Source organism: Odocoileus virginianus, chromosome 2 (genome assembly GCF_023699985.2).
Source record: "Odocoileus virginianus isolate 20LAN1187 ecotype Illinois chromosome 2, Ovbor_1.2, whole genome shotgun sequence".
NCBI lineage: Eukaryota > Metazoa > Chordata > Mammalia > Artiodactyla > Cervidae > Odocoileus > Odocoileus virginianus.
In genome coordinates, this window is record NC_069675.1 from 42438856 (window position 1) to 42465617 (window position 26762).

Here is a 26762-nt window from a genome sequence, read left to right on the forward strand (position 1 = left end):
CGACCCTAGTGGACTATACAGTCCATGGAATTCTCCAGGCCAGAATTCTGGAGAGGGTAGCCTTTCTCTTCCCAACCCAGGTTTCCCATACTGCAGACAGATTCTTTACCAGCTGAGCTACAAGGGAAGTTCAGGAACACTGGAGTGGGTAGCCTAACCCTTCTCGAGTGGATCTTCCCGACCCAGGAATTGAACCAGGGTCTCCTGCATTGCAGGCGGATTCTTTACCCACTGAGCTATTAGGGAAGCCCTCTTTTGTCAAAGTTACCACTGAAATTGAATGTTCAACTCCATCTCTGATGAAGACTCATGAAGGGCCCTTCACTCGCCTCACCCTCCCCACCTTGACCCCAGGCCCCACAGCTGCTGCTCCTGATGCTGGCTAGTCGCATCTCATGCACACTCTCAACCACTGCTCTCCCTGTTGTTTACCCTTCCAAGAAATTTAACATTTCCCTCCATTTTATACACGAACTACAATGATTTAAACCTACCTATGTTTAAGTGGTTTCAGTGTTCACTGCAGTCTTTTGGTATGCTGCTGATTCTGTAAACTCAATCCTAAATTGGTTAGAATAATCTGTGCAGTTTCTCTTCTCAGGAACAGTGGGTAAGTGGTGTAACTTCTGAACACCTACAAATCTGAAAACGTTTTTCCACTGTCTTCACTAACAACAGGCATGTCCACCAGGCGTAAACCCTCAGATCAGAGATCCCACCCCCCAGAGCCAGAGGGGTGGCTCCCTATCAACCTCCGGCAAGTCTCCTCTCCTGAAGGCAGGGGTTTCTGTCTGCCTTCCCTCCTCCATCAACAATGTGTATGCACATAGCCCCCTCCTCATGGTCTCCCCGGTGGGGACAGGTGCCTTCCATCTCCACTCGGCTGTGGACCAGAACTTGGCCCCTTCAGAAGTGCCAGCCCCATGCTGTCTGCCTGCCCCCAGCACTGACGCCACCTCCTGTACCATCGACTCCACCTCCTGTTGCATTGACGAAGGATGCTCATTTTTGCTTCTGCATTTTCAGGTTCCTATAAAGCCTCCACATCACCTTAGCCTGCTCTCTGTATGGATTTCTGCTTCACAAACTGCACAGCTTCTTATATTCTCTTGAAAAGGCCCAGGTCTCTAGATCCCAGGATTAGAGTTATGCTAAGGAGTGTAATTTCTGATTTCCTCTGTGCGTCCACCCTCTGTCCCATGCCCCGAATGCCAGCTCACCCTGGCCATACCCCTCCCCTCTGATGGCAGCGAGGTCCCCGGTGCTGGGCCCATGGCAGCTCAGATGTATGTGCTTCTACTTATGGAAGGCAAGGCTCTTCACGTGTTAAGAAAATAGAACAATATGATCTAACTGTGCTCCCACACAAACACCAATTTTATTCCAAATAATCACATAATTTTAAGAATTTTCCCAGAACAATTTTACAAAGAGTAGCCCCAGTGTCATTTGCCCTGAAAGTTCCACTGTGTACATGAGTACCACCTGAGCCAAATGGAAAAAGTCCAAACTTGCTGCAGCTTCCATAGGTTTCATTTTAAGTTTTAAAAAACTTAAAAAAAAGAAAAAAAAATTTTTTTTTTCTATTTTTCATGATAAATGATGCTACTCATACGTAACTTTACTCAGTAGACTTTTAGTTACTTTGCTGATTTTTACAATCTGACAAGCAGCAGCACGCACGCAGTATCTGTTAGTAACGACCAGTCTAAGGGTTTGTGCTGGCGGCCAGGGAGTTGCACTTCGTTAGACCCAAATTGAACAAAGTGGAGTTGAGGTTGATGCAGAGAAAGGCATGCTCCGGGTGTGTCGTCCTCTGTATCTCCTGAAGCATCAGGTGGATTGTGAAGAGTTCAAAGAGCTTCTTATTACTCCTGCAAGAGAGGGAGCACCTTAACGTCATCTCACACTCAAGAACAGTGAGAGAGCCTTACGTGTGAATGGCATCCTGTTTCATACATAGTGGAGGAAATAGGTAACTAGAGGATTCACATGCCGAGACAGACAAGACATGATCTGTGAAACAGACCTAACGTGGGAAAAGTATTCAAGGAGAAAAGAGGACAATTCATCACCCTGGAGCCTACACCATAGTTACTACCAGAGTGGGCTTGCCCTCAGCCAGCCAGAGTCAAGTACTTGACCACCATGTCTCAGGTATGTCAGCTTCTTCCTGGAGCAGACCACTAGCTGACCTCTTGACTTAGCTCCTGGCCACTGTCTTCTGCAGAGCAACCAGTCAGCAACCTCACTTTCAATAAGTTAGACTTGTATCTGGTAATGTATTTCTTACTTCCTTGTTCACATCTATTTCCCTCTATGGTAACCTTTATAACCATCCACCTCACATCCAGGGTTCTCCATCTCTGTGGATTTATAGGTTTATGCTAAGGCTGACTTGGGCATCAAGGATTCCCAGCCCCTCATTCAAGCTTTGTTCCAATTCTTTATCTATGCCTGAAATGAACACAAACTACAAAGCTCTGGCCCAGGACACAGCCACATGGGAACTACACTTCCACCAGTTCCAGGAGCGAGAACTCAGAGGAATGAAACACCCCTGGCAGCCTAAGGGCACCACAGAGGGTGAAGGATCACAGGCCTCCTGGAGAACTCACTGATTAGAAATCAAGACGGTCACGGCTAGCCTGCCTGAGAGAAAAGGACAATGAACTGACAAGCCTGAATGACACCAGAGCTAAACTAGCAACTTGTTGAACTGAGGGTGAGGTCACAACGTGACAACAAATAATTTACTACACATCGTGTGTGACACCAGGCAGGACAGGCTGACCTGTGGTCACACAACCACAAGTAACTTCAGGGTGCACTGTGTTCACTGAACCACACCAAGAGGTCACGTCATAAAAACACAACACACAGAAGATGTTCAGATTCCCCTCAAAAGAAACACTAGAGTATACGAGATTCAGGGAAAATATAGCTTAAAGTCCATGTCCTTTTATTTTTTAAAAATAATTTAAATACCAATGCTTGCATCAGGGAAAGAAGAAATAGAAAAAGAAAGCCCTCACTTACGGCAATGAAGTCAAACCAGTGCAGCAGTGCGTTCACGACTGTTTGTGGCCAGCACCGGTCACAGTCTTTTCTGCCTGCTTCCTTCTCACCCCTGACCCAGTGCATCCACAGTAAGCACCAGCAGGACACACCTTCATCTGCCACCTGTGATCACAGTGTGCCAGCCTGCAGGAAGCTGATCCAGGGTTCACTCTGTTACTAAGTGTGTGGCCTGAGACCAGCATTAACACACCATACACTTGTTGGAAACTCTGATTCAATAATCACAGTGGAGTCAGTGTAGGAAGCAGAAATCTAAATGATCACAGTCAGTTAGTTTCTGATGAGAAAGGTCAGAAATCAGAGATCCTTACTTGATTTTGGAAAGTTTCTGCAGGATGATACTGAGCTTCTCTAGGACGTGGAGGTCGAGCTTCGGAGCCCGGAGCAGCACGGAGCAGGTCCGGAAGAAGAGCGAGCAGCTGCAGGCCTCCAGAAAGGGCTGCAGGGCACCTGCAAGACAGGTGGTGTCAGGGGCAGTGGGCGGGGGACCAGCACCTGGGGGGCGCAGTTACCAACCCTGCTGGGTAGGGTTTCCATTCTTTCCGCTCTTACACTGTGGGGAAAATACCATCACTGGAAGAATTAAAATATCTACTGGCTCTTGTTGAACAAGCAAACTGAAGGTAATGATGTTACAGAGCTCCACTCTTCAGACGTCAGATTCTTCCATCAAGCAGAATCGAGAATAAAGTCCGTGAGAGGAGGCTGTTTAAACGCTGCTTTATGGAGAAGGAAATGGCAACCCACTCCAGTATTCTTGCCTGGAAAAGTCCACGGACAAAGGAGTCTGGCGGGCTGAAGTCCATGGGATTACATGACTGAGCATGTGTGCACGAGGGTGGAGGGAGATGGGTTGGTAGCAATAAAGTGGTAGAACTAAAAAAAAAAAAAAAAAAAACCACTGCTTTAGCAGTATTTAATAAGAAATTCTGTTGGAGTGGTAATTTTTAAAAACATCTTAAATTTAAGAATTTCATTTACATGTTAATGACAACTTGCATAACCAGTGAATAAGGAAGAACTTTTTAGCATAAAGGCAAAAGTGGGAAAGATTCATAAAAGAAAAGATTGAAGATTTTAATAAAATCTTTTTGAAAAGACTTATGTTTTCTGTAGTCTTCCTTGCTTGAATTTTTTTGAGCAATAAAAGTTCATTTATATTTAATTTTCAAATTGTGGTTAAATATGCATAACGTAACATGTACCATTGTAACCACTTGGAAAAGCATAGTGTTTGCTAGTGTTAAGTTTTAAGCCAGAGAAAGTGTGGTCTGTACACCGTGGAATATTATTCAACCTTTAAAAAGGTGGAAGCTGACACCTGCTACCCCACGGATGGGCTTTACAGACGTTATGCTCAGTGTAATAAGACAGACACAGAAGGGCAGATCCCCTGTGACTTCACACATGTGAGGGCCCTCGTGTTGTCAGGTGTAGAGACAGGAGGTAGGAATGGGGCGCAGAAGCTGGGGGTTATTGACTCACGGGACAGAGTCAGCTGGGGAAGGTGAGCAGCTCTGGGGTGCATGGGGTGGTGTTTGCACAACGGCAATAGTGTTAAGTTTGGCCGCTGTGCAAACACCACCCCATGCAATAGTGTTAAGTTTGGCCGCTGTGCAAACACCACCCCATGCAATAGTGTTAAGTTTGGCCGCTGTGCAAACACCACCCCATGCAATAGTGTTAAGTTTGGCCGCTGTGCAAACACCACCCCATGCAATAGTGTTAAGTTTGGCTGCTGTGCAAACACCACCCCATGCAATAGTGTTAAGTTTGGCCGCTGTGCAAACACCACCCCATGCAATAGTGTTAACTTTGGCCACTGTGCAAACACCACCCCATGCAATAGTGTTAAGTTTTGTCGTTGTGCAAACACCACCCCATGCACCCCAGAGCTGCTCACCTTCCCCAGCTGACTCTGTCCCGTGAGTCACTAACCCCCAGCTTCTGCGCCCCATTCCTACCTCCTGTCTCTACACCTGACAACACGAGGGCCCTCACATGTGTGAAGTCACAGGGGATCTGCCCTTCTGTGTCTGTCTTATTACACTGAGCATAATGTCCGTGAAGCCCATCCGTGGGGTAGCAGGTGTCAGTTTCCACCTTTCTAAAGGTTGAATAATATTCCACGGTGCACAAATCACACTTTCTCTGGCTGCTTTCAAGATTCTGTTTTTGACAGTCTGACACTTTTAATATTATGTGTCTCCAAGGTGGGGTCTCTCTGGGTTTATCCCAAACTTCACTGAGCTGTGGAATTTGGTGAAATTCTTAGATTTGTAAAAGCACGTCTTTCCTCGCATGTGCTAAGTTTTCAGCCATTTCTTTAAATCACCTTCATGAATTCTCTCAGCCAAATCTCTGGACAAGCACCTGAGACTTCACGGAGCACTGTGAATCTAGCCCTGCCCTGGATTAGATGTTGTCTTCAGGGAGTGCTGTGGCTGGGCTGATCTTCTGTTCAGACACTGAGATTTTCTCCACATCAACAGTAAAGCTGTGTCGCTCTCTTGTCATTTGCGTGTTCACTAAGCAGCACTTTTAATTTCCTTCAAGAACTTTTCCTTTGCATTCACAGCTCGGCTAACAGCTGTAGTGGAAGAACCCCAGCTGCAGGCCTGTCTTTGCTTTTGACCCACCTTTCTCACTGACTTTAATCACGTCTAGCTTTCCATTTTAAGTGAGAGAGGAGTACTCTTCCTCTCACATGAACTCTCTTGAGGCCACTGCAGGAGTATTAATTAGCCTAATTTCAATACTGTGTGTCAGGGAGCAGGGAGGCCCGAGGAAAGAGACGGGGGAACTGCAGTCAGTGATGCCGGCAGAACACACACAACATTATTAAGTTCACGGGCCGCCCCCACCCCCTGCCCCCCACCACTCCTGCCCCAAACCATGACAAGAGTAACATCAAGACCACTGGTCACAGATCACTGTAACACACACAGTAATAATGAAAAGGTTTGAAACACCATGAGAATGACCAAAATGTGACAGAGAGATGTGAAGGGAGCAAATGCTGCTGGAAAAATGGTGCCGGAAGATCTGTTCAAGGTAAGGTTTCCATACACCTTCAGTATGTTTAAAAAAAAAAAAAAAAAAAAGAAGTACTTGCAAAAGCACAATTCACAATAGGCTTGTGAATGTACCTATTTTTGGATAGTAGGACTTTTGGCTTTTTGACCAGTTTCCCAACTTCTATTTCTTTCATAATAAAAATAACTACTTAAAAAAGAAAAACAAGATCTGAAAAACATACTCAAATACATTGTTCCATTCAGGTGTTAAACGGTAGCACAAGATGGTTTCTAGAGCACAAAAGAAAATAAACTAATGATACAAATACAAACTTAAATCGTTTTATTTAAACTACATCTGACAAGAAAAGGAAAGTTCTTTAAGAGACAGTGAAACTCATGCTCTTACACAGTAAGCCCAGGTAAGTGAGTGACAGCTTTAACCACTGACAGGAAGAAAAAAAGAAACTACAGGGTAATTTTCTAAAAGCACACTGCTCACTTTTGTCTGATTTATATTAAAGTGCAAAACATATAATCAGAAGCCCTCAATCTGAAAATAACATTGTGCTCACAACACACGCTCAGGTAGAGCAACGCACAGACTTCCATTCAAACTCACAGAAGTGTGGCCCAGCGGCTTTCAGAGAACTCTGCCCACACAGCTCCTGGTACTTCTCACGCTTGGCAGGAGGTAGGTTAGGATGGCAAAGACGACCCGCGGCAGATGAACAGGGGGCCTTGGACACACACAGAGCTCCTACTGCTCCTCCATGTCTGTACCAAGGACCAGTCTTCCGGGAACCCAGCACCGTCCCCCAAATACATGACAACAGTCATGAAACAAGGTGGCCACCAGATTGGGTGGCTCACGTCCCCCAGTCACAGCCCACTCGACAAACTAGAACTCAACTTGAATCTGAGACACAAGACTCCAGAATGACGAATCCAACAGTCAGCTAAGGTGAGCACTACAGAGTAGACGGGACAATCACAAAGTTTCTCTGCTCCTGAGTCTGGTCCACAAAAACCTCTGCCCGAGGCCCCACCAAGCCCCACTGGAAACGCCGTTTGCTCAAATAGAAACGCCGTTTGCTCAAATAAACTTTTCAAGTTACAATGTGTCTCAGTTTACCATTTTACAATGCTGCTAAAAACACTAGAAGACAAAATAAAACAAACATACAGAATATATGCCCAATGTTTTAAATTACTGTGGGATTTAACAGACATGAAACAACTGTGGAGTCACCTCCAAGTCTCAGGCTGTTGCTACACTGACCCCCAGGTGGACATCACCAGGCATAACCTAGCCACTGGCAGCTCTTCCCGGGCCCTTGGGTCCAGAGCCCAAGACAGGCACTGAGGAGGCCCTGTTCAGCAGAGTGGCAGACCCAAGGCCCAAACCACAGCACTGCATACACAGGCCACCAAGGCCCAAGAGCTGCAGACCAGTGCTATCAGGATTTCTTTTCTAACAATTCTTCCTAAACAGTTATATGGTAAAAGAGGGCTTCCCCAGTGGCTCAGGAGAGTCTACCTGCAACGCAGGAGGTGTGGGTTCAAGCCCTGGGTTGAGAAGACTCCTGGAGAAGGGAATGGCAACCCACTCCAGTGTTCTTGCCTGGAGAATCCCATGGATGGAGGAGTCTGGCAGGATACAATCCTTAGGGTCACAAAGAGTCAGACATGACTGAGCAACTAGACAACAATATGGTGAAATGCGTTTCCCACCTCAAACCTAAAAAAAAACACAAAACCCACAGAAGAGAAGTATTTGCTGTATTTTGATCTCTGATTCATTTATCCCTTCAGCAAACTCTGTTGGCTAGTACCAGGCATTGGGTTTATGCCAAAAATGGAAAATGCATCAACAAATACACACACCTCAGGCAGCGACCCTCAAAGTTACACCACTTCTGGTTTCCTGGGTTCCCATCTTTCTGTCAGAACAACTCCCACAGAGCAGCCTCAGGAGCAGCTGTTCACCCCACGGGATGGGAAGAGCGAGAGAGGGTGAGGGCGGCTGGGCCGCGCATGAGGCACCAGACATGGTCTCCCGCACGGGTGCTGGGGGCGCCCCCAGCACTTCTGAGCTTGAATCACGCTGCCCTCAGGCTACACGGCGACTTCGTCTGTCAGACACACAGATGGCTTTGTCTCTGCTGAAAAACATTTACACCTGATAGGAGTTTCGTTTTCCTTACTGAAAAAAATCCTGTGAAACTTGCTGGAGATAACCTTGAGTCTGTGTCTCGGTTACTAATTTTGCACTGCTGCTGCAGACCTGACATCAGCCAGTCAAGAGCTACGACGTCACCATCACCGCTCAGGTAAGTTAGAATTAGACTCCAGCGGGCAGTCTGATCTTTTAACAGTGACGGTCAAGAGATGAACATAAATAAACTCGGTCAGCGGAGGCTGTCCCCCTGGGGCAGGAGGAGGCAGCCCAGGGTGGGGAGTGTGTGGCAGAGCCCCTCCCCAACCCACAGCTCTGGGTTCAAGTCCGAGCTCCGCCTCGGCCCAGCCGTGGGTCCAGGACAAGCCAGCTGTCCCGCCAGCCCCCGGCTCTCCCCAGGGCCTCCTTGCAGGACCGCTGTGGGGAAACAGACGCACAGACCACATCCAGAGAGGTTGGAGGGACAACTGGCCACCAGGGACCTGCCCTTGCTTGCTGGCGCCCACACAGAGTGTGGGCTTCCTGGCTGTGGTTCCATGTTCTCAAGGCACAATAAGAAGTGCCGTGCATGGAAGATGAGAAACTGAGAGTGGAAAGAAGCACTGAAACAAAATGGCAGCTTCCCATAAGTTAAGGGGCTTCCCTGGGGTCTGAAGAACAAGGCAGGCGAAGCCCATCAGAGTCCCGGCTGGGCTGGGGAGGAGCCCCCACCAGCGAGTAAGAGCCTGTCTTACTCACCAGGGCCATCGCTGAGAGGAAAACCCCACTGACCACACTGCTTCACGCACTCGAGCATCAGAGATGCAGGGAGGCTGTGGGGGTCTCACGGGAGGAGGCCAGGTCCCCATGTGCCCTACAGGTGGGGTCGTTCCCTCCCAGCCACCAGGAGGATATGGCTGCTCTGCCAGACAACAGACATGAGGAACAGAGAAGGGGCTGGAAAACAAGTGCGTCTTCCACTGAGGCCCTGGGAAAGCTGGGGAACAGGTGGACAAAGGGGGAGGCTCCAGAACTCTGCTCGGCACTGCTGACCCTGTGACCCCGCTGTGCCGGACACAACACAGCTGCACGTTGAGAAGAGACGCACACCACCGCCCTCACTGGGAACGACACTCTCTGGACTCCCCCTCTCCCTCCTGTTATTGGATGTGAGACTCACTGGATTCCACAGTCATCTGCAGCAGGCTGTCCATCACGCTGGGCAGCAGCCCCCGGCTGGACAGCTTCAGGTGGCTCAGCACCACTGGCACCGCCTGCAGCTGCAGGAACAGGTTCTTCCCCTCGTCCGCCTGCAGGTCCAGACATAGCGAGTCAAATGCCTGCGCCAGGAAGTCAGCTGGAAGACAGGGCACCAGACAATGATTGCATCGTTAGTCCAGCAGGTCACAGACATGGCAGGAAGGGGACCCCAATACAGCCGCAATCACAAGAGAAAAGGAGAGACGAGACGGGCTCAATTCAGACACTGCCCTTCACTCAGCTGTCAGGACTGAAATGGGAGGAGATGGTACATTAGGACAGGGTAAACTTCACTCAGAAATTCCCTGTTTAACACCGAAATTACAATGAACACCACTCCTTCTCTACATCAAGGAAAACAGTCAATATTCAGTAGTCTGATCATGACTACTACCTGCCGCCACCTGTGAGCAGCATCACCGCTGCCACCTGGACAGCTGCTTCTGAGACGAGGTTTCTTGCTACTGCTGCTCCCATCGACCTGTTTCAAAATGTAACTTTATAAAAATGAGGGTTTTTATAGATCAAGACCAAATGGGAGCTACTCCCAGAGCTCAGGAGACCAACCTGGTTGGGTTGCCTGTGACATCTCCGCCAGGAGGAATGGCTGGGGGCCCTGACCATCCTGAACCACATATAATATGCAGATAGTGCACGAAGAGTTAACACAAAGTGTCAAACCCACACCATGATCATGTCTATGCAGATGCTCGTGAAGAACATAAGTCCTTGATTTCTGCCCTGACACTCCAGTGATAACCCTTCCCTGACCTGGGCACTCACCGTTACTTACAAACTCTGTACTTACGTCCCGTTCTCTTTCACAGTGGATGAGGTTTTACTTACACCATGTTACAGCAAGGTCCACATTTCACAGATTCTGCTTTGCTTACGTGAATAATATCTCTTTCCTCCTCATTGTTTCTTATTACTGATGATCAGAATAGTTAACACTCTAGTCATGAGCTCTGTGGGGTCTTGTTCATCAGGGCGCCACCCCCATGACCTGAGCACCCCCTGAAGGCCAGTCTCCTGACACCACCTCCCTGCGAGTAGGGTCCCCATGTGAACTGTGAGAGGGACATAACATTCAGCCCATAGCACATGGCAGCCAGCACTCCTGCCAGTGCCCCTGTCTGACCTGCAGGGACCATCCCTAAGTCACCAGTTTTCACTATTTGCTTCCATATCCATTCCCACGTGTCTGAGGCCAGTGCTGGAGACAGCGTGTCCAATACTGGACTGTACAGAGTGAGGGAGGAGGCACCAAATCCTTCCTGCTTATCTCTTCTTCCCATTCGCATTACCAGCAATGAACATCACTGTGTCTCTGATGATGTGACCATGTATGTTGATACATGGTGAACTCTGGTCTGGGCTTCTCAAACACATCTCAGACAGCCACTACCCCTTCTGATACAACTCTGGGGACCATAACCACAAGGAAGAAAAGAACAAAGACAGACGCACTGTCTGGTAGGCAGGTGCTCTCTGTTGCTAGCTACTGAGCTCTGCTGTTATGAGGAAAAGCAGTCAAGAGGCCACGGGAGGCGGATTAACATACATGTGTTCAACTAAATTCTATTCACAGAAATAAGTGCTGGGCTTCATGGGCCCTCGGGCTCTGGCCCACCAAGCGTTGTCCCAGTGGATCTGTAAAGGCACACTCTTCGTGCTGTGTGGGTTCTGTGAGGCAGGTGGCAGCAAAGGCTGCCATGGACACAGGATCCAGGCGCATCAGTTAAGGCCCTGGAGGGCAACTAGCCAACCTACCACTGAGCTTCTCAACTTCAGCAACTACAGTCATTCTAGGAGATACTGGGCCCCCAGCACAAAACAGCACACTAGTCCATTCTGAAAAAGTAAAATGTGTAACTATGTAAGAACTGCTTCACTGTGGACAATCTGAAGGCTTACCTTGAGTGACTGTTTTGAGGACAATTAAAGTGGACACGAATCTCAGGGGCAAGCTGGTGCTCTTGAAGAAGGCAGCTGTCCTTGGTCGACTCTCCACTGAGTGCTCTAAGGCTGCGTCCTGAACACCCTTCGTCACCACTCCTCTGAATATGTCTTCACCCAGCCTCCTCAGTGTGGTTGTCATGGTCGAGTGCTGTTGAAAATATGAACTCTTGCAGTACACTTATCCACGGTCAGGAAATAGATATTTTAAATACTACAATCAAATATATGAACTAAAAATAAGCTAACTAAAAAAAATTCAATGGAGCTGAAAATACACAGGATTGAAAAGCAGAGTACAGGAAACCCACTCTGCAGACACACACAGATGAAAAGGGAATGGACAAAGAACACACACCAGGCTGACGGTGACCGAGAGGCTGGAGCAGTTCTCAGCCTCAAACAGGCTTCAGAGCAGGCAGTTACCAGGGAAAGGAGGGGCACCACGTAGTAACAGAGGGTGAGGTCTCCAGGAAGACACGACAACACCTCGGGTATGTGATCACCTGCAGATACAACACCCACCGCACGATCTGTCAAAAATAACTGGTAAGCTGGACTTCGTTAAAATCAAAACCTCCTGCTCTGTGAAAGCACTGTCAAGAGAATAAGAGGACAAGCCAGAGATGGGGGAGAAAACGTGTGTAAAAGACACATCTGAAAGAATGTTACCCAAATACCGATAGAGTTCTAGAGACTCAGCAGTAAGAGAACACAGCCCAATTAAAAATGCACAGATGACCCGGACACCGAAGCCAAGACAACACACAGATGCCAGGCAGACACAAGCAGCAGCACCGCATATGTCATCAGGGTGAAACCCTGTGGGGTAACACCCACACGATGGGGAGGGCTAACGCCCCAAACCCCGACAACACCAAATGCTGGTCAGCCTGTGGGGCAACAGGTACCCTCAGCACTGCTGGGGGACCAGAGAGGGCAGCCTCTCGAAAGACAGGCTTCAGCTTCTTAAACAACAAACCATCCTCTTAGCCAATAACTGCTCCCTGATATTTCAGCTCCCGAAGGAGACGAAAACTTACATCCACACAAAAACCTGCCTGTGGATGTGACAGCAACTCTACTCAGAGTTGCCACATCTTGGAAGCAACCAACATGTCTGTCAGTAGGTGATGGGTAAACAGTGGTCTCCAGACAGTGGAACAGTATCCAGAGCTGAAAAGAGCTATTAGGCCATGGAAAGGCATGCAGGAGCCTTAATACATATGACAATGTGGAAGAAGCCCACGTTAAAAGGGCACGCACTGTGTCACCCCAGCTCCGTTGACATTCTGGAAGAGGCAGGACTACCTGGGCAGTAAATGGACAAGGTGCGGTGGGGGAGAATAGGCACAGCACAGAGGATTTTTAGGACAAATTATTTTTTTTGTATCAAATTTTAATTTTTTGCATCAAATTTTAATTTTTTGCATCAAATTTTATATCAAACTATACAGTGTGATAGTGTAACAATGGTTACAGGCTCCAATACATTTGTCAAAACCCACAGAACGCACACCACCAAGATGTTGGTGGATGACAGCACATCCATGCAGGACGCTGACTGTGAAGAAGATTCTGTCTGGCAAGGATGCTGATGAGGGGGTGCAGATGTAGGGCAGGGTACCTGGGAAATCTCCCTGCTCAATGCTGCTGTAAAACGTGACATCTACATATGAGAAGAACAATGTGAGGCTCTGGAGGGACACCTGACTGCGGCCCTGGTGGTTACATTGCACCTGTTCTGCACTGCGTCACCCTCGGGAGACGGAAACAACGTATCTATTATTTCTTATGACCAAAGAGAATCTCTAATTTCCTCAAAATAAAAAGCTGAACTTATGTACTTGTACTTTGACAACTGTTAAAACTAAATTATTAAAAACCCATCAGTAAGTGTTTAGCAATTCGCGGGTGAGAACAATACGTCTCAGCAGAAAGCCGTGCAGCTGGCAGCCCCGCCCCAGAGCACACGGAGCAGCCGAGTCCACGTTGGAGACAGGGCAGCACCAACTGTCTCAGGAAGAATGAGAAGACTATTCCGGAAGGAAGACAAAGTCTCACTCAGTGCTGAGTCTAGCCTTTGATGGCTGAAAGTGAGAATTCAGCCAACCTTTCTCAGAAGCCATCACACAAACAATAAAGTCACAGTGACTTTGAACAGACTTGATCATTTTATGTAACTTTCTTTTGTTACAAGCTTACAACCAATACATTCAGATGATATTAAGTGTGTGGGCGCACATGTTCACATGCTCCCCCACACACATGCTCAAGCACTCATTTACTATGATGGCAAAATATTTAGGATTTCCTCAGGAAAGGTATTTTCCTAAATCTCAGCCATCTGGCTACATAACCATCAGCCCTGCATGGAGCAGCTTAGCCCCCTCATCCTAAGGGCCGAGGGGCCAAGAGGAAACTACCCCAGCAAGGCTTCGTTTCTTCCCCATTTTTAACTGAACGAAACCTGTGTCAGGATGTACCAATTCTAACTGGGGAAATAAAAAGTTTACAAACCTACTAAAATTCACAGCACAAACAGGTACACACGCACCTCACATTTGGATTAAACAACCCTATGTGAGCTGGTAACACACACCCTTCATTTACATGACGCTGGAGTAACTCTCTGTCTTTGATTAGCTTATCCTAACAATCATAGTCCCATTTAGCTAGTGTGTGTTTATTGACATAAGCACAAAAAATCAATTTCTATTACCTTCAAGAATATGAGAAACCATAAATTAAATAACAGGGCAGGGGGAAGCAGTTAGTTTCAACAATAACCTAACACAGTGAAACTCCTTATTACACAATTCTGAAGCTCACAAACAATGACCCACTGCCCTGAGAAAGAAGAGTAAGTGGTGAACGACACAAGGGAGGCAGGAAAAGTCCTGCAACGTGAAGAGAATGCTCAGGGAAGCCTGAGACAAAGCAAGACTGGGAGCCACGCAATACTGAACACAGCTTTCCCTGCAGATTGACTGATTCACAGTTACCTGAGTCCCGGCATCGAGCTGCCTTAGAGACCAGTAGATAAACTTCACGAAAGGCTCGTGAAGCCTGGCATTCACAAAGGGCAACCACTGCAGCTGCTCTGTCATCAGAGGCAAAAGCTAAAGATGAAATGATGGAAAAGATGAACACACAGTTTTCAGACATCTGAAATTAATTATCATAGTTTTCCAAAAATTATTTTTCCAAGAGAAGAGTTCTCAAAAAAATCTCTACTTTAAAATAAAATGCAATACAATAAGGAAACATTACATTTGAGACATTACATATTTATTTCCTTGACCCACCAATAGCACACCTAGGATTTTAAGGTTAACCTACACAACCACACATCTGAATCTTTTGTTGTTCTTCAGGTGCTAAGTTGCGTCTGACTCTTTGTGATCCCATGGATTACAGCATAAACTTACAGTACATGTATAACCATTAACTGATAATGACATCTTTATTGCCATGGCATAGTCTGAGGTGATAAAAGCAGGTTTCAAAAGTGTAATAAGAGCCCATTTATATAAAAATACCTCTGTATTGAATTTGTATTCAGAGAGATAAGATGTTTTTAAAAAGTATTAACAGTGAGATTTCAGTAACTGGAAAGATGTTCACTTTCCTCTTTGTATGTCTTTCATAAACATTTTAATGTCAATTTGTAAAAATAATACACATTTTTAAAAAAGATAAATATGAACGTTGACTCAACAGTATGTTATTTTGTTGAAAGTTTAAGACCACAGAGATACATTCTAAGCCTCTGAGGAAATAATCCCACTTCTGCTATAACAGCTTAAGAAAATTACCTAAAATAAAACCTTCCAAAAGCTTGCATACAAAAATACTGTTACACTGATTCAAAAAAAATGGAAGTGACTTAACGGCCTAACAAAGGGAAACAGCTAGGTCAAGTGAATAGCTTACTCAGTGGACTAGAGATGATAAACAGAAAATATTAACTAATGATAAAAATTAAGTAATAAAAGCAAGGATGCAAAATCATACGTAACTGGACCACAGACAGGATAATAAAGACATACTAGACCTCTGACAGCAGCTCTGGGACACCCTCCCCATGCACCACCGCCTCTATTCCGTGCCCCCAACCCCTGATACCCTCTCTCTGACTTCTGAGACCCAGCTCCTGCACCTCTCTGCTCACTTTCAGGGCCCCCTACTGGCTGGTCCTCAGGCACCTGGTCCCGGGGTACTGGAGCCTCAACTTAGGATCAGCCAATCAGGACTCACGCCTCCAGCATCCACACCCAGTTCAGAAGTCTCTGCAGAGCTCCATCCCCGTGGCAACGCCCACCAGACACGAGCACGCTGGACTCCAGCTCAGTTGCCTAAAACTATCCAGCCAGAGGACAGAGGTGCAAACCCAGATCTTGTGGGTTTCCTACCTGGAGTGAATGCTGCCAACTTGCATCCTGGTGCAAAATCAAGAGCTGGGAGCCAACCCTGAGAGCCCGCAAAAGTACTGGATCCATCACCAAGTCCCAAGTACGCAAAGTTGCATACTTTTGTACTGGCTTCCCCAATGGCTTACCGAGTAAAGAATCTGCCTGCAATGCAGGAGACACAGGAGACCAGGGTTCAATTCCTAGGTTGGGAAGATCCTCTAGAGCAGGAAATGGCAACCCACTCCAGTGTTCTTGCCTGGAAAATCCCTTGGATGGAGGAGCCTAGTGGGCTGCAGTCCAAAGGGTCGCAAAGAATCTGACATGACTGAACAATTAATATTTCACTTCAAAGGTGTGCATCCAGAACAAGTTAATAAATAATCCTTATTCGAGGATGACAAGAACCTGGTGCTCCCTTGGGCTGTGGCTGGAGGTCTAGTTCCCTGATCAGCCGGCTGTTAGCAGGTGGTCATCCCAGCCTGGTTATGACCCTCCACCTCCTTCCTTCTCCGCCTTCATGGCTGGTGAGGGTGAGTGAGCCTCTGACCTACTCTACAGTAGCCTCTTGTGTCTGAAGTGCTCTGTGAGTTAATCACTTGGGTTAATCACCACTTTAACCAAAGCTCCAACACTTGGGCCACCTGATGCAAAGAGCCGACTCATTAGAAAAGACCATGATCCTGGGAAAGATGGAAGGCAGGAGGAGAGGGGGACAACAGAAGACGAGATAGTTAGATGACATCACCAACTCAATGGACATGAGTTTGAACAAGTGCTGGGAGATGGTGATGGACAGGGAAGCCTGGTGTGCTGCAGTCCATGGGGTTGCAAAGAGTTGGACACAACTGAGGGACTGAACAACAAGTGGACTGATCTCCACTTGGGGGTCAGTGGATAAGTAATTTTAATTTACTTTGGCAAAGTGATGTAACATCCACGGGCTCTAGGGCTTAGCTTATGAATATCTCTAGGGCCATTATCCTGCCCAGCACAAAAGGCCTTCAGAAGAAACTTTTTAGGTAAGGATGGAAACTGCAAATAATTTCCTAAAATGAAACCATGTCCTGTATGTAAAAATTTTTTAAATCAAACAACCAACCTCAGATATCCAGTCTTCAGAGTTTTTAATGTATTTCTTGTAGAATGCAACAGTCAACCTCGTGACAATTTATACTGACTGGAAATCATGAGTATCATATCCAAATTAATGTTTGTAATTTAAGAAAATGATCATTTATCTTTGATAATGAGAAGCTCTTGAAAATACTGTTTGTTCTTTCATGACAAAAGGCAAAATAAAATTATTTTAGTGAGATGTGAATCCTAAAAAGATGCATTATCAGGAACTGTTCATATCACTGATTACCTGCCTAACTCTCTAATTATTTTGCCATTTTATGGAGTAGGTTTTTAATTCCTGGCCTTTTTTTAAAAGGAAATTCCCATTATGTTATAAAAATACACACAGGAATTCATGTGGATTAAGTCTAAAATGAGTATTTTTACAACTGACTGTTGGTATGATCAACTTTCTATCAAAAATACTTTTAATATTTTTTTGTCCTGCAAAATATACCACAGGCTTCCTTTTTTCACTCTTCATGTCTACTGAGTCATATTATTTTTCAAATTAAAAACAAACCTTCACACACTTCTCCTGAATATCAGTTCTCTGAGAAGCAAATGTGGGTAGTGGCTTTTCACCATCCATTCCAGATTCTTCATTTTTCAATTTGCTAAGGTGCTGATCTGAAATCCAGTCCATGAAGACAGTTAAAAGTTCATAAACTTGTCCATTAAGTGATACCTATAAACAAAAAATTAAAGCAAGCATTTACTTCAATTCATGGCTTGCTAAAACTTCAAAGGCAAGTTTTACATTTGTTAAGTGATTAATGGAATAATTTATCTAAACTGCTTTCGTAAAACATGCATTGGATTGCAAAGCTTCTCCAAATGGAAGAAATTCCAAATCAAATCTCTCCAGTTAACATCAGACACATGTTAAATGCTGGCTGACAGAAGAGGGGAAACCCACCACAATAAGGACATTGAAAGAACTGTACCTTATTACCAAGAGAGAGAATTTTCATTAAAATTATTTATCCAAGTTTGATAACGAAGAAAAGCAAAATTGGCCTTAATTCAAGGGCATGAACCACCATACCTAAGATTTTAACAAATTTAAAGGTTTTAAAAGCTAAATAATTTCCATCATGGAACTTTTTATCTTCCTCCCCCAAAAGCTGTTTTTCTTTACATTGTGCCATTCTATAAAACGGATATGAAAAATTTTTCCTGGAAACCGTGTTCTTTGAGAGTCTACACAAATGGGAAGAAAATAAGAACCAAATGCCATAAAAAACCAGTATAAATTCAACTCAACTGACTTCTATGTTCCTTCAAACCACTTTTAATCATTTTAAGTCGACATTTACCACACATGTGACTTAAACAGGGAACTATGCCAGATTTAACTTGACAGAGAAGTACAAGAGCAAAGTAATAAAAAAGGCATAGTTCAGCAGACAGCAATCCACAAAAACAGAAACAGATGAAGGAAAACAAAGTTACATTATTCTGAACAAGAGTAATTTTTAACTTTTTCAATTTTCTTCAAATAGGAACCTTTGATGAAAACTATAATCATCTTGAGTACCTGAGTATGAATCTCCAATTCTTCTACTTTAATGTTTCTAATTAAAATTTTTTTCACAACTAGCATCCTCTTTAATAAAACAAGTAAACTATGTAGCAGGAAAAAGGGGTGGGGGAGTAAAATAGGACCTCTTCCAACCACTAAGCCCTCTGCACTCAGTCTGTGTGTGGCAGACAGAGGGTTTGGGGCAGGGGGAGGCAGCAATAGGTTGGGTCAGCCCTTTTGGGAGTGGAGTGTGGGGTCCAGGCAAGTCTGCAGTGAGATATCACTACCACCCACTGGAAAGATGAAAATAAAAAGGACTGGAAACATCAAATATGGATGAAGCTATGGTGCAATAGAATAGACTGCTAGCAATGGTACAAATAACATGACCACTCTGCAAAACTGGCGGCCACCCCAGCAGTTAAACCTACATGTACCTTATGACACAGAAATTCCAGTCTTGGCTTTATTTCCAAGAGGGATGGGAACACATTTCCACAAAGAGCCCTGTACACTGATATTCTTAGCAGCCGAATATTTTGCTCTGATTTTACAAACAAAAGCATATCTGAAATATGATACTTCTCTACAAAGAAATTATTATGGTGAATACTTCCATAGCAAAAAGAATGTTTGATAAATTGAAAAAAAAAAAAAAAAAAGAACAAAGAGAAAAATGTCCTGGCTTTGCAGTAGAGAAATTTTCAACCATACCTTACAAGGTTTTGAAGCTGGTACTTTTTCCTGCTTTAAACTTTTTGCTTCATGAGTGGCCTGGGGATTGCCTTTCAGTCTCTGTATTGTCATGAACTCGTACTTCCTCTGCAACAGCATGTATCCATGAATTAAAGAAAAATGGTATCAGAAGTGAGACCAAGGCAGTCATTTCAGATTTCACTTGTGTCTCAAGAGCAGAGCAGGTTCCTTACCTGTAAATTGTCTAAGCGAGCTTGAACTCTTTTGGCCTGAACCTCCAACTTCCTGTTTTCTTCACTCACTTCATTCAACTAAAACAGGAAAACAATAGACATTTCAATAGAAACCTCAAGCTGATTTCCTACTGAAGTTTTCCCAGGATACTATCTTATCTGGTCTATCACGAGGCAACACAACACACAGAAGTAGCACCCACGATTAAAGATCACAGCAAAAACCACCACTGGGCCCTAAAACATGAGGAGTTTCTAGAAAGTTTACTTCATTCTATTAAAAATGTGCAAGTCTCCTAACATCTTAAATGAAGACATTTTAACAGGGAACGTCCTTTTTCTGAATTTTCTACTGTACTATAATGTACATACGAGAAAATGCACAAACTACCTAACAGTGTAGTGAATTACTGGGACTGGAGTTAATGTCTGCATAACTCAGAAAAAGCGCCTTCTTCACCATAGTGGGTCTCCTACCCCGCATACAACACAGCCTCCCACTTCTTTCCATCCTCTTTAATTGCTTTTTATTTTTTTATCTTCTTTAATTGCTTTTTTTTAAAATCCTCTTTAGTTGCTTTTTAAACAGTGCTTTGCACATTTTGTGTGTTCTGTGCATGTGTAATCTCTTAGGTTTACTCCTGTATAGCCAATGCTTCTTGACGCTACTATCCATAGCATCTTTCAATAAACACCACCTGGTTACTGTTGATATGCAGAAATACACTTGCTTTTTAAAAAAATTTATTTAAATTTATCTTTTTAATCGAAGGATAAATGCTTTACAGAATTGTGTTGGTTTCTGCCAAACATCAACATGAATCAGCCATACGTATACATACGTCCCCACTTTTACTGAACCCATATCTTAAGAGTCTCCTGAATTTGTTTAATTCTAGTAACTTATCTGTATGCTTGTCTGGATACCAACTACATCTGTGCATAATCATGTCATCAGAGGATAACTCTCATTTCTTCCTTCCCAATCCTGACAGCTCCTTGCTACATGGACCAGGACGTCAGTTCAAAGTTCCCCAGAATCAGGAACAGCGAGCACCTTCCTTGTTCTGTTCTCAGAGGGAAAAGATTTCAGTAACTTACGTTAAGTGTGAGTGTTGTAGGGACTGTTTCTTTTTGTAGATACTCTATGAAAATTAAGTTCTTTTCTATTCCTAGTTATTGTCTTGAGTTGGTGCTGAATTTTAAATCAAAGAATTATGATTCTTCTCCTTTTATCAGATGATGTGTTAATTTTCAAATGATAAATGCCTCCTGTATTCCTCACATAAATGCACTCAATGACATTATACTTTTTAGGTAGCTCTAGATTCAACTTGTTGATATTTAAATTTTTGCATCTATACTCATTGGAGTCTGGCAGCATTTTTCTTGTCGTGCTGACAGCTTTAGATTCAAGGTTCTGCCTGGCCTCCTATGACAGCAAAGAGAGCCTTTCTCTTTTAGGTTAATCAGATCTGTGATATTTCCTCCAGGAGTCTTACTGCTCTTTCTTTGAAGGTAAGGTGCCTTATTTGTCTCTGATTTTATCTTTGACTGAAGTTTTCACATCTTAAAACAGCATACCAGTATGGTGTTCCTCAACATTTATCCTCCTTAGGGTTAACAGAATTTCTTAAAACCTGTGGGCTTGTAGGCTTCACCAACTTGTGGATATTATCCTTTCACATTCTGCCTCTCTATGTCACCAAGTACTTTGGGAACTCCCATGTTAACTTTTTCACTACTTTCTCTGTACCTCCCAGGCGAAGTGTCCAACCATTCGCCATGCATATAAACAGGCTCCACCCCTTAGCAACGCACACATCCACCCCAGTCACTACAAGTCACCAAACATGCTGGACAATTAGGATCACAGTCACCTGAGAGCCAGGTACGGGCAACAACGCACCTATGCTAGCAATCAGAAACTCTTCTTGAGAGAGCGAGACAAGACTGCAATGGGAGAACACAGTCTCTTCAAGGATGAGAGGGCTCCAGACAAAGTGGGTCAAGATCACACTCTCACTGCAGGAGGGCAGACAGTTCAGAAAAGACAAAGAATCAGAGCCAGCAAGAACTGGGGGACCTGGTTATCACTGCCATGGAGAAAGGTTATAACAAGTGGGGACTACAGAAATCAGAGACAGAGAAGAACACACAGCTGGCCAAGAGTTCCAGGTGCAAACGCTCGAGAGTCCACATTCAGCCCCCTGCTGGAATCCATAAAGTTCCCCACCCAGGGACTCAGCTGCTAAAATGGCTGAGGTTCACCTGTTTGTGCTCATCCATGCTTCCCTCCCCACAAACACACCATCACTCTCCTGTCCCTCTCCACAAAGTCCTTCACTTCCATATATTTCAAGCAAAACTGGCAAAGGGGAGCAAAAAAAAAAAATACAACTAGCAAGAACCTGGTACAATCTGAGTATGATTGAGCACTGAGCTGACCCATAGCTCTGCATATCCCACATAGTGACCCACATAGTGCAGTGCAATGTGACACAGTGGGTGTGAGCTTGCTATAGCCCTCCACACACAGTGCAGCGCAGTGTGATGTGGTGGGTGTGAGCTCGCCACAGCTTTGCATGCATACATAGTGCAGTGCAGGGTGACGCAGTGGGCATGAGCTTGTGCTCCCAGCACAGGATCCACACACAAGAGACCCTCCAAAAACACACAGTGGTGTGTAACAGCCGGTTCAAGAACAGTGCATAGCTACAACTCAGCACCTGAAGTCCCCAGGTTAGCGGGTTTTCTTTTCCTTGTTTTTAATCTAGTCACTGTTCTGAACAGTTTGAAAAATTCCAAGTTGTCAAATAGCTCAGCTAGTTGTCAGAACACATGATGAGAAACCAAGAGCTAGCTTAACTATTTTAAATTCAGAAGTATTTTATAATAAAGCTAACAAATAAGATGATAATCCAGGTTTTCTCTACACAGAATATGCTCTAAGATTCTGACTCAAACTGGTTAATCTATACAGTTCTGAGAATGTCTCATAATCTAACACAGATAAACTAGGTCTTACCTGTTTCTTTAAGCTATCATTCAATCCTTTCAATGCATCAAAGGAAGACCTTAGCCTTTTGCTTTCCTTATTTCTCTCTTTAAGAACTTCAGTTAAGTGCCCAACTTCTGCATCATGTTGCTAGGAGGGAAAAAATAGAGATTCACTGTCACTAATGCTACTGAACATAAGTTACATAAAAATTACAACTCCCTGGGACTTCCCTGGTGGCTCAGTCAAGAATCCGTCTGCCAATGCAGGAGACACGGGTTCAGTCCCAGATCTGGGAAGATCCTACATGCCTCAGAGCAACGAAAGCCCTTCCACCACAACTACTGAGCCTGTGCTCCACAGTGAGCAGTCACTGCAATGAGAAGCCGCCTGCACACTCCAACTACAGAGTAGTCCCGCTCGTCACAACTAGAGAAAACCCTGCACAGCAACGAAGACCCAGCGCAGTCAAAAACAAATATATAAAATTACAGGAAATAAATAAAAAATAAAAACTAGGCTTTAAAAAAAAATTACAACTCCTTGAATCACAAGGACTTTAATCAGTATATTTAAGCATAATGGCTGACACTGCAAGTGATTTATAAAAACTGGATAATCAAGCAACCTAATAACAAAGCATTAAAAATATATGTTAAATACCTATTAAAACATATTATACAAATTAAGTAGCATTAAGGCTATTTTCGGTCCGGCTCAGAAAAATCTCCAACAGAAACTCACTGAAATAATTTCTGACATCATGGAATGATAAAGGAGTTCTGATCCTTTCAGGAGGCTAGTTAATTATTCACAGCTTTGTGAATTAAAATTTAAGGTTTAAATTAGCCCTCTGGAGAAGAAATATTCCACACATAGAACTGTTCTCATAAATTAGCTAAAATGGTCATACATCTCAGAAAACTTAAATACATAATAAAATTTCCTGAGCCCCAAACAATTTGACTTTCCTTAACCAGTTTTATAAATATTAAAATCAATTTCCCCATAATTATACTTAAATAACAGCATGGTTTAGATTTGTGAATACTTACATAGTTTCTTTCACTTTTTACTCTCAGATTTACTCATAATGTATTAAAACAAGAAAATTTCCATAGGAAATCAAGAAACTGATTTCCTTCTTCCAAGTAATCATCCAGGTCCCACTAAAATAAAACAGTGAGCTTTATACTTCCTATAAGCAGCAAACAGACAAATCCAGAGAGAAAGAACCAAGGCTGAAATGAAGATGGAGTGCACAGAAAATCCAAAGTCGTTATAAAAAAATCGGCTGTATGAAATTTTACGATTACGATAAACAACTCCTTAAATAACTCAGACAAGACCACAAAGACAACACTTATTTTAAAAGTAATATTAACATTCTCAACTGCACAAATTTTCCATCCCCAGAAGATATTAAGACCATTTGACACGGGTTCCTTTTCCAGAAGGATAAGCCCACTGAGCTCCGCTTCTCTTACTGATCACAACTAAAGCCACACAAAAAACACAGAAAGCAACTACTAAGGACAGTCAAAGGGAAACAAGCAGGGAGTTGCAGAAAGGAGGAAAAACCTGGGCAAATAGCCCTCAAGGGGCTCTGTTTCCCCATTTCTCCAGCGGCCTTGCCCCAGGGCAGGCCCTGGCCCTGCTAATTGCAGAGAAATGGCTTTGCTTTCCAGGCCTGGGAACAGGAAGAGGGGATCCATGAGGCACGGATGTGCTTAAATCTAGCTCAGCCCTGAGCTGGTGAAAGCAAGGGGCAGAGACAGGAGCTCAGTTGACAACAAGCCCAACCCCACCCCTGCCCAACACCCCACAGGCATCTTAGGGACCCAGAGCATCACAGCAAAGGCTGAGAAGCCCAGCCTCAGGCCCCCAGTGGTGCCTGCAGCACACAGGCTCCAGAACAACGGCAAAGGCTCTGGGAACTGAGTGAACACGACAAGACACAGCCTGAACCCAGCTGGGCACAGTACTATCAGGCTCCCAGAGGCTACGCTAGGATCCCAGGTCTACAGAAGATGAGCGACGCCCAGAGGACTGTTGCAACCGGACTCTGCAGTCAGTGCCACACTCACCTCCTTCATGATCTGGAACCTCATGAGGACCTCTTCTCTGACGTCTTTCACCTCACTCAAGGCACCTTCATGTCTGAAGAGCAGCTCTTCCCTCTCGACCAGAAAACGTTCTCGCTTCTGAAGCTCCTCAGCGAATTCCTGCTGGGCTGCAGTCTCACACTGTGAGGAAGGACAGAGTTAGCGCTCTGGGAAGCTCACTCAACTGAGCATCAGCCAGGGGAGTGCAGAGCAACGACCACACAGCACACGGGAACCCTGCAGGCCCCCAATGACGGGATCGGCTAGGAGACTCCAGCGTGAGGACCTGAGAGAATCCAGGGCGCAGATAAGGGGAGCACCATGGGGACACCCCCCCCCCCTCCCGCCTTCCCATCGTCCCTGGGAAGAACGCCTCACCCCTGCAGAGGAGCCCCTCCAACATTCCCCCTCCAATCAGCAGAGCAGGCTGCAGTGGAGCCCAGAAGTCCTCTCATGACCCCTCTATCCCCACGGCCATGCGAGCCTCCTCCAGCCTCCTCCAGAGCCCATCGGCAACCACAGCCGCTGAGCACGACAGACAGGGTGAGGCCGTGGCCTTACAAAGGGAGGCTGGGCTTCCAATTCCTCGGCCTCCTGACCTCCCACCTGGACAAACTTCTCTGAAACGAAGTCCTCAGCGCACTTCAGTCTGGCCTCAACCCTCGTCCCCCGGAACCAGCTTCAGCATCGCTGACCCTCAGGCCCGCTCCAACCCCGGCTGCACCTGCCCCTCCCTCTGGTCCCCTTCCTGGCTGCCACCCGGGCAGCGCCGAGTCCACACCTGCAGCTTCTGGTGAATCTGGAGCAGCTCGTCATAGATCTTGCTGACCTGATGGGGCAGCAGGCCTGACTTCCGTGGGGCCCTGGACGCAGGGGAGCCAACATGCTTGGGAGGGGAGTCGCTGCCATCACTACAATAGTCAGCCCAGCTCCTTGAACGTGAGGCCACATTAGCTGGCCAGGCATCAGCTAAGAGGACGAAATTTAAATTAAAATCTCAGTTTACAGTTTTAAATATCCTCATTGTATTGTTAAAATGTTTCAAGTACTATATGCCGAAAAAAAAGGAGGACGCAGTCAACGGTTTACACTTAGAAAATCTGGGTGAAAGCCATCCAGAAATTCTCTGTGGCCTTTTTGCAACTTCTCTGTAAATCTAAGACTATTTAAAAAATGAGTGGGTTAACTGCCTTGACAAAGAGATGGAGAGTTACCTCAGAAGCCCTGACACATGCACTTTGGCACGTTCCCTTACACCAAACTAACCACCAATCCAAAACAGTGTTCATCACTGCTCCACTTCTTTGACGTTTAAAAAACTATTTGTTTTACTTGTTTTAAAACTTTATGTGATGTCTGTAATTAATCATATAATTACACAATCTCTATAACCTCCTCCCTTAAATAACGCGCTCCTGTGTTAACGATGGCAGCAGGTTCACGACCCTCCATAGGCTTTAGCCTTTGACAATACCTTGTGACTGCCAAGCTGCACCGTCTGCACAGAGGCTGGGGAGCCTTGCTCCTGGCAGCCATGGTGAGAGCTCCTGCAGTTACCCCGTGCATTCAACTGTGTCCAACTCTTTGTGATCCCATGGACTGTAGCCCACCAGGCTCCTCTGTCCATGGGATTCTCAGGCAAGAATACTGGAGTGGGTTGCCATGCCCTCCTCTAGGGGATCTTCCCAACCCAGGCATCAAACCCTCATATCTTAAGTCTCCTGAATTGGCAGGTGGGTTCTTTACCACTAGCACCACCTGTGATGCCAAATCAGTTACCAAAGTACCCCCTACCCCCGCAACCCTAGCAGTGGAGGTGAGCCCTCCTGCGTTGCTCCTCCCCAGCACTGTGCTGTCAGCATTCACGCTCTGCTCACAATGAGCAGTGACTTTCACCCGCACTAGCCTCCAGCCAAGGAGGAGCCCCCGGCTGTAAGGAGTGGGTCTCCCTGGTACTCCCCATCTTGGCTGGACAGACCAGGGGAGCCAAGATAAAAAACAGGAATTTTTAAAAAAGAAAGTTGTTTCCTGTTCCCCAGCTCCACAAGCACCCTTCCAGGGAAACACTCCGTGCTCTGCCTGCCTCCCCAGGCTCCTAGTCCACCAGCTCCAGGCCGGAATATTCCTTAGTTCTGTCAACTTTTAAACACACTCAACATTTTGTATATGTTATAACATCTTGTATTCTCAGTTGTT

At 45.3% G+C, this 26762-nt stretch overlaps 1 protein-coding gene and 1 long non-coding RNA gene across 7 annotated transcripts in view; one reads left to right on the forward strand and one right to left on the reverse strand.

The window, feature by feature from the left end:
- Positions 1–1354: 1354 nt before the first annotated feature.
- CCDC138 (coiled-coil domain containing 138) overlaps positions 1355–26762 on the reverse strand; it is a 29725-nt gene continuing 4317 nt past the window's right edge. For 2 of the 6 annotated variants that reach the window (XM_070478933.1, XM_070478931.1), the window contains 11 exons: positions 25348–25535; positions 24549–24707; positions 22492–22611; positions 19464–19541; positions 19249–19356; positions 17533–17697; positions 14481–14597; positions 11434–11626; positions 9437–9613; positions 3393–3531; positions 1355–1874 (listed from right to left, as the gene is read on the reverse strand). In XM_070478933.1, coding sequence (XP_070335034.1) covers positions 1709–1874; positions 3393–3531; positions 9437–9613; positions 11434–11626; positions 14481–14597; positions 17533–17697; positions 19249–19356; positions 19464–19541; positions 22492–22611; positions 24549–24707; positions 25348–25535 — 1610 coding nt within the window. In that variant the 3' untranslated portion in view covers positions 1355–1708. Of the gene's footprint in view, positions 1875–3392; positions 3532–9436; positions 9614–11433; positions 11627–11981; positions 12072–14480; positions 14598–17532; positions 17698–19248; positions 19357–19463; positions 19542–21372; positions 21476–21734; positions 21863–22491; positions 22612–24548; positions 24708–25347; positions 25536–26762 lie in introns of those variants that run through there. The other 4 variants (XM_020902440.2, XM_020902441.2, XM_020902442.2 and 1 more) reach the window with 4 other exon arrangements.
- Positions 22060–25583, forward strand: LOC139039063 (uncharacterized). Its single transcript, XR_011492214.1, has 2 exons — positions 22060–22205; positions 23544–25583. It is a non-coding gene; the product is annotated as an uncharacterized lncRNA (long non-coding RNA).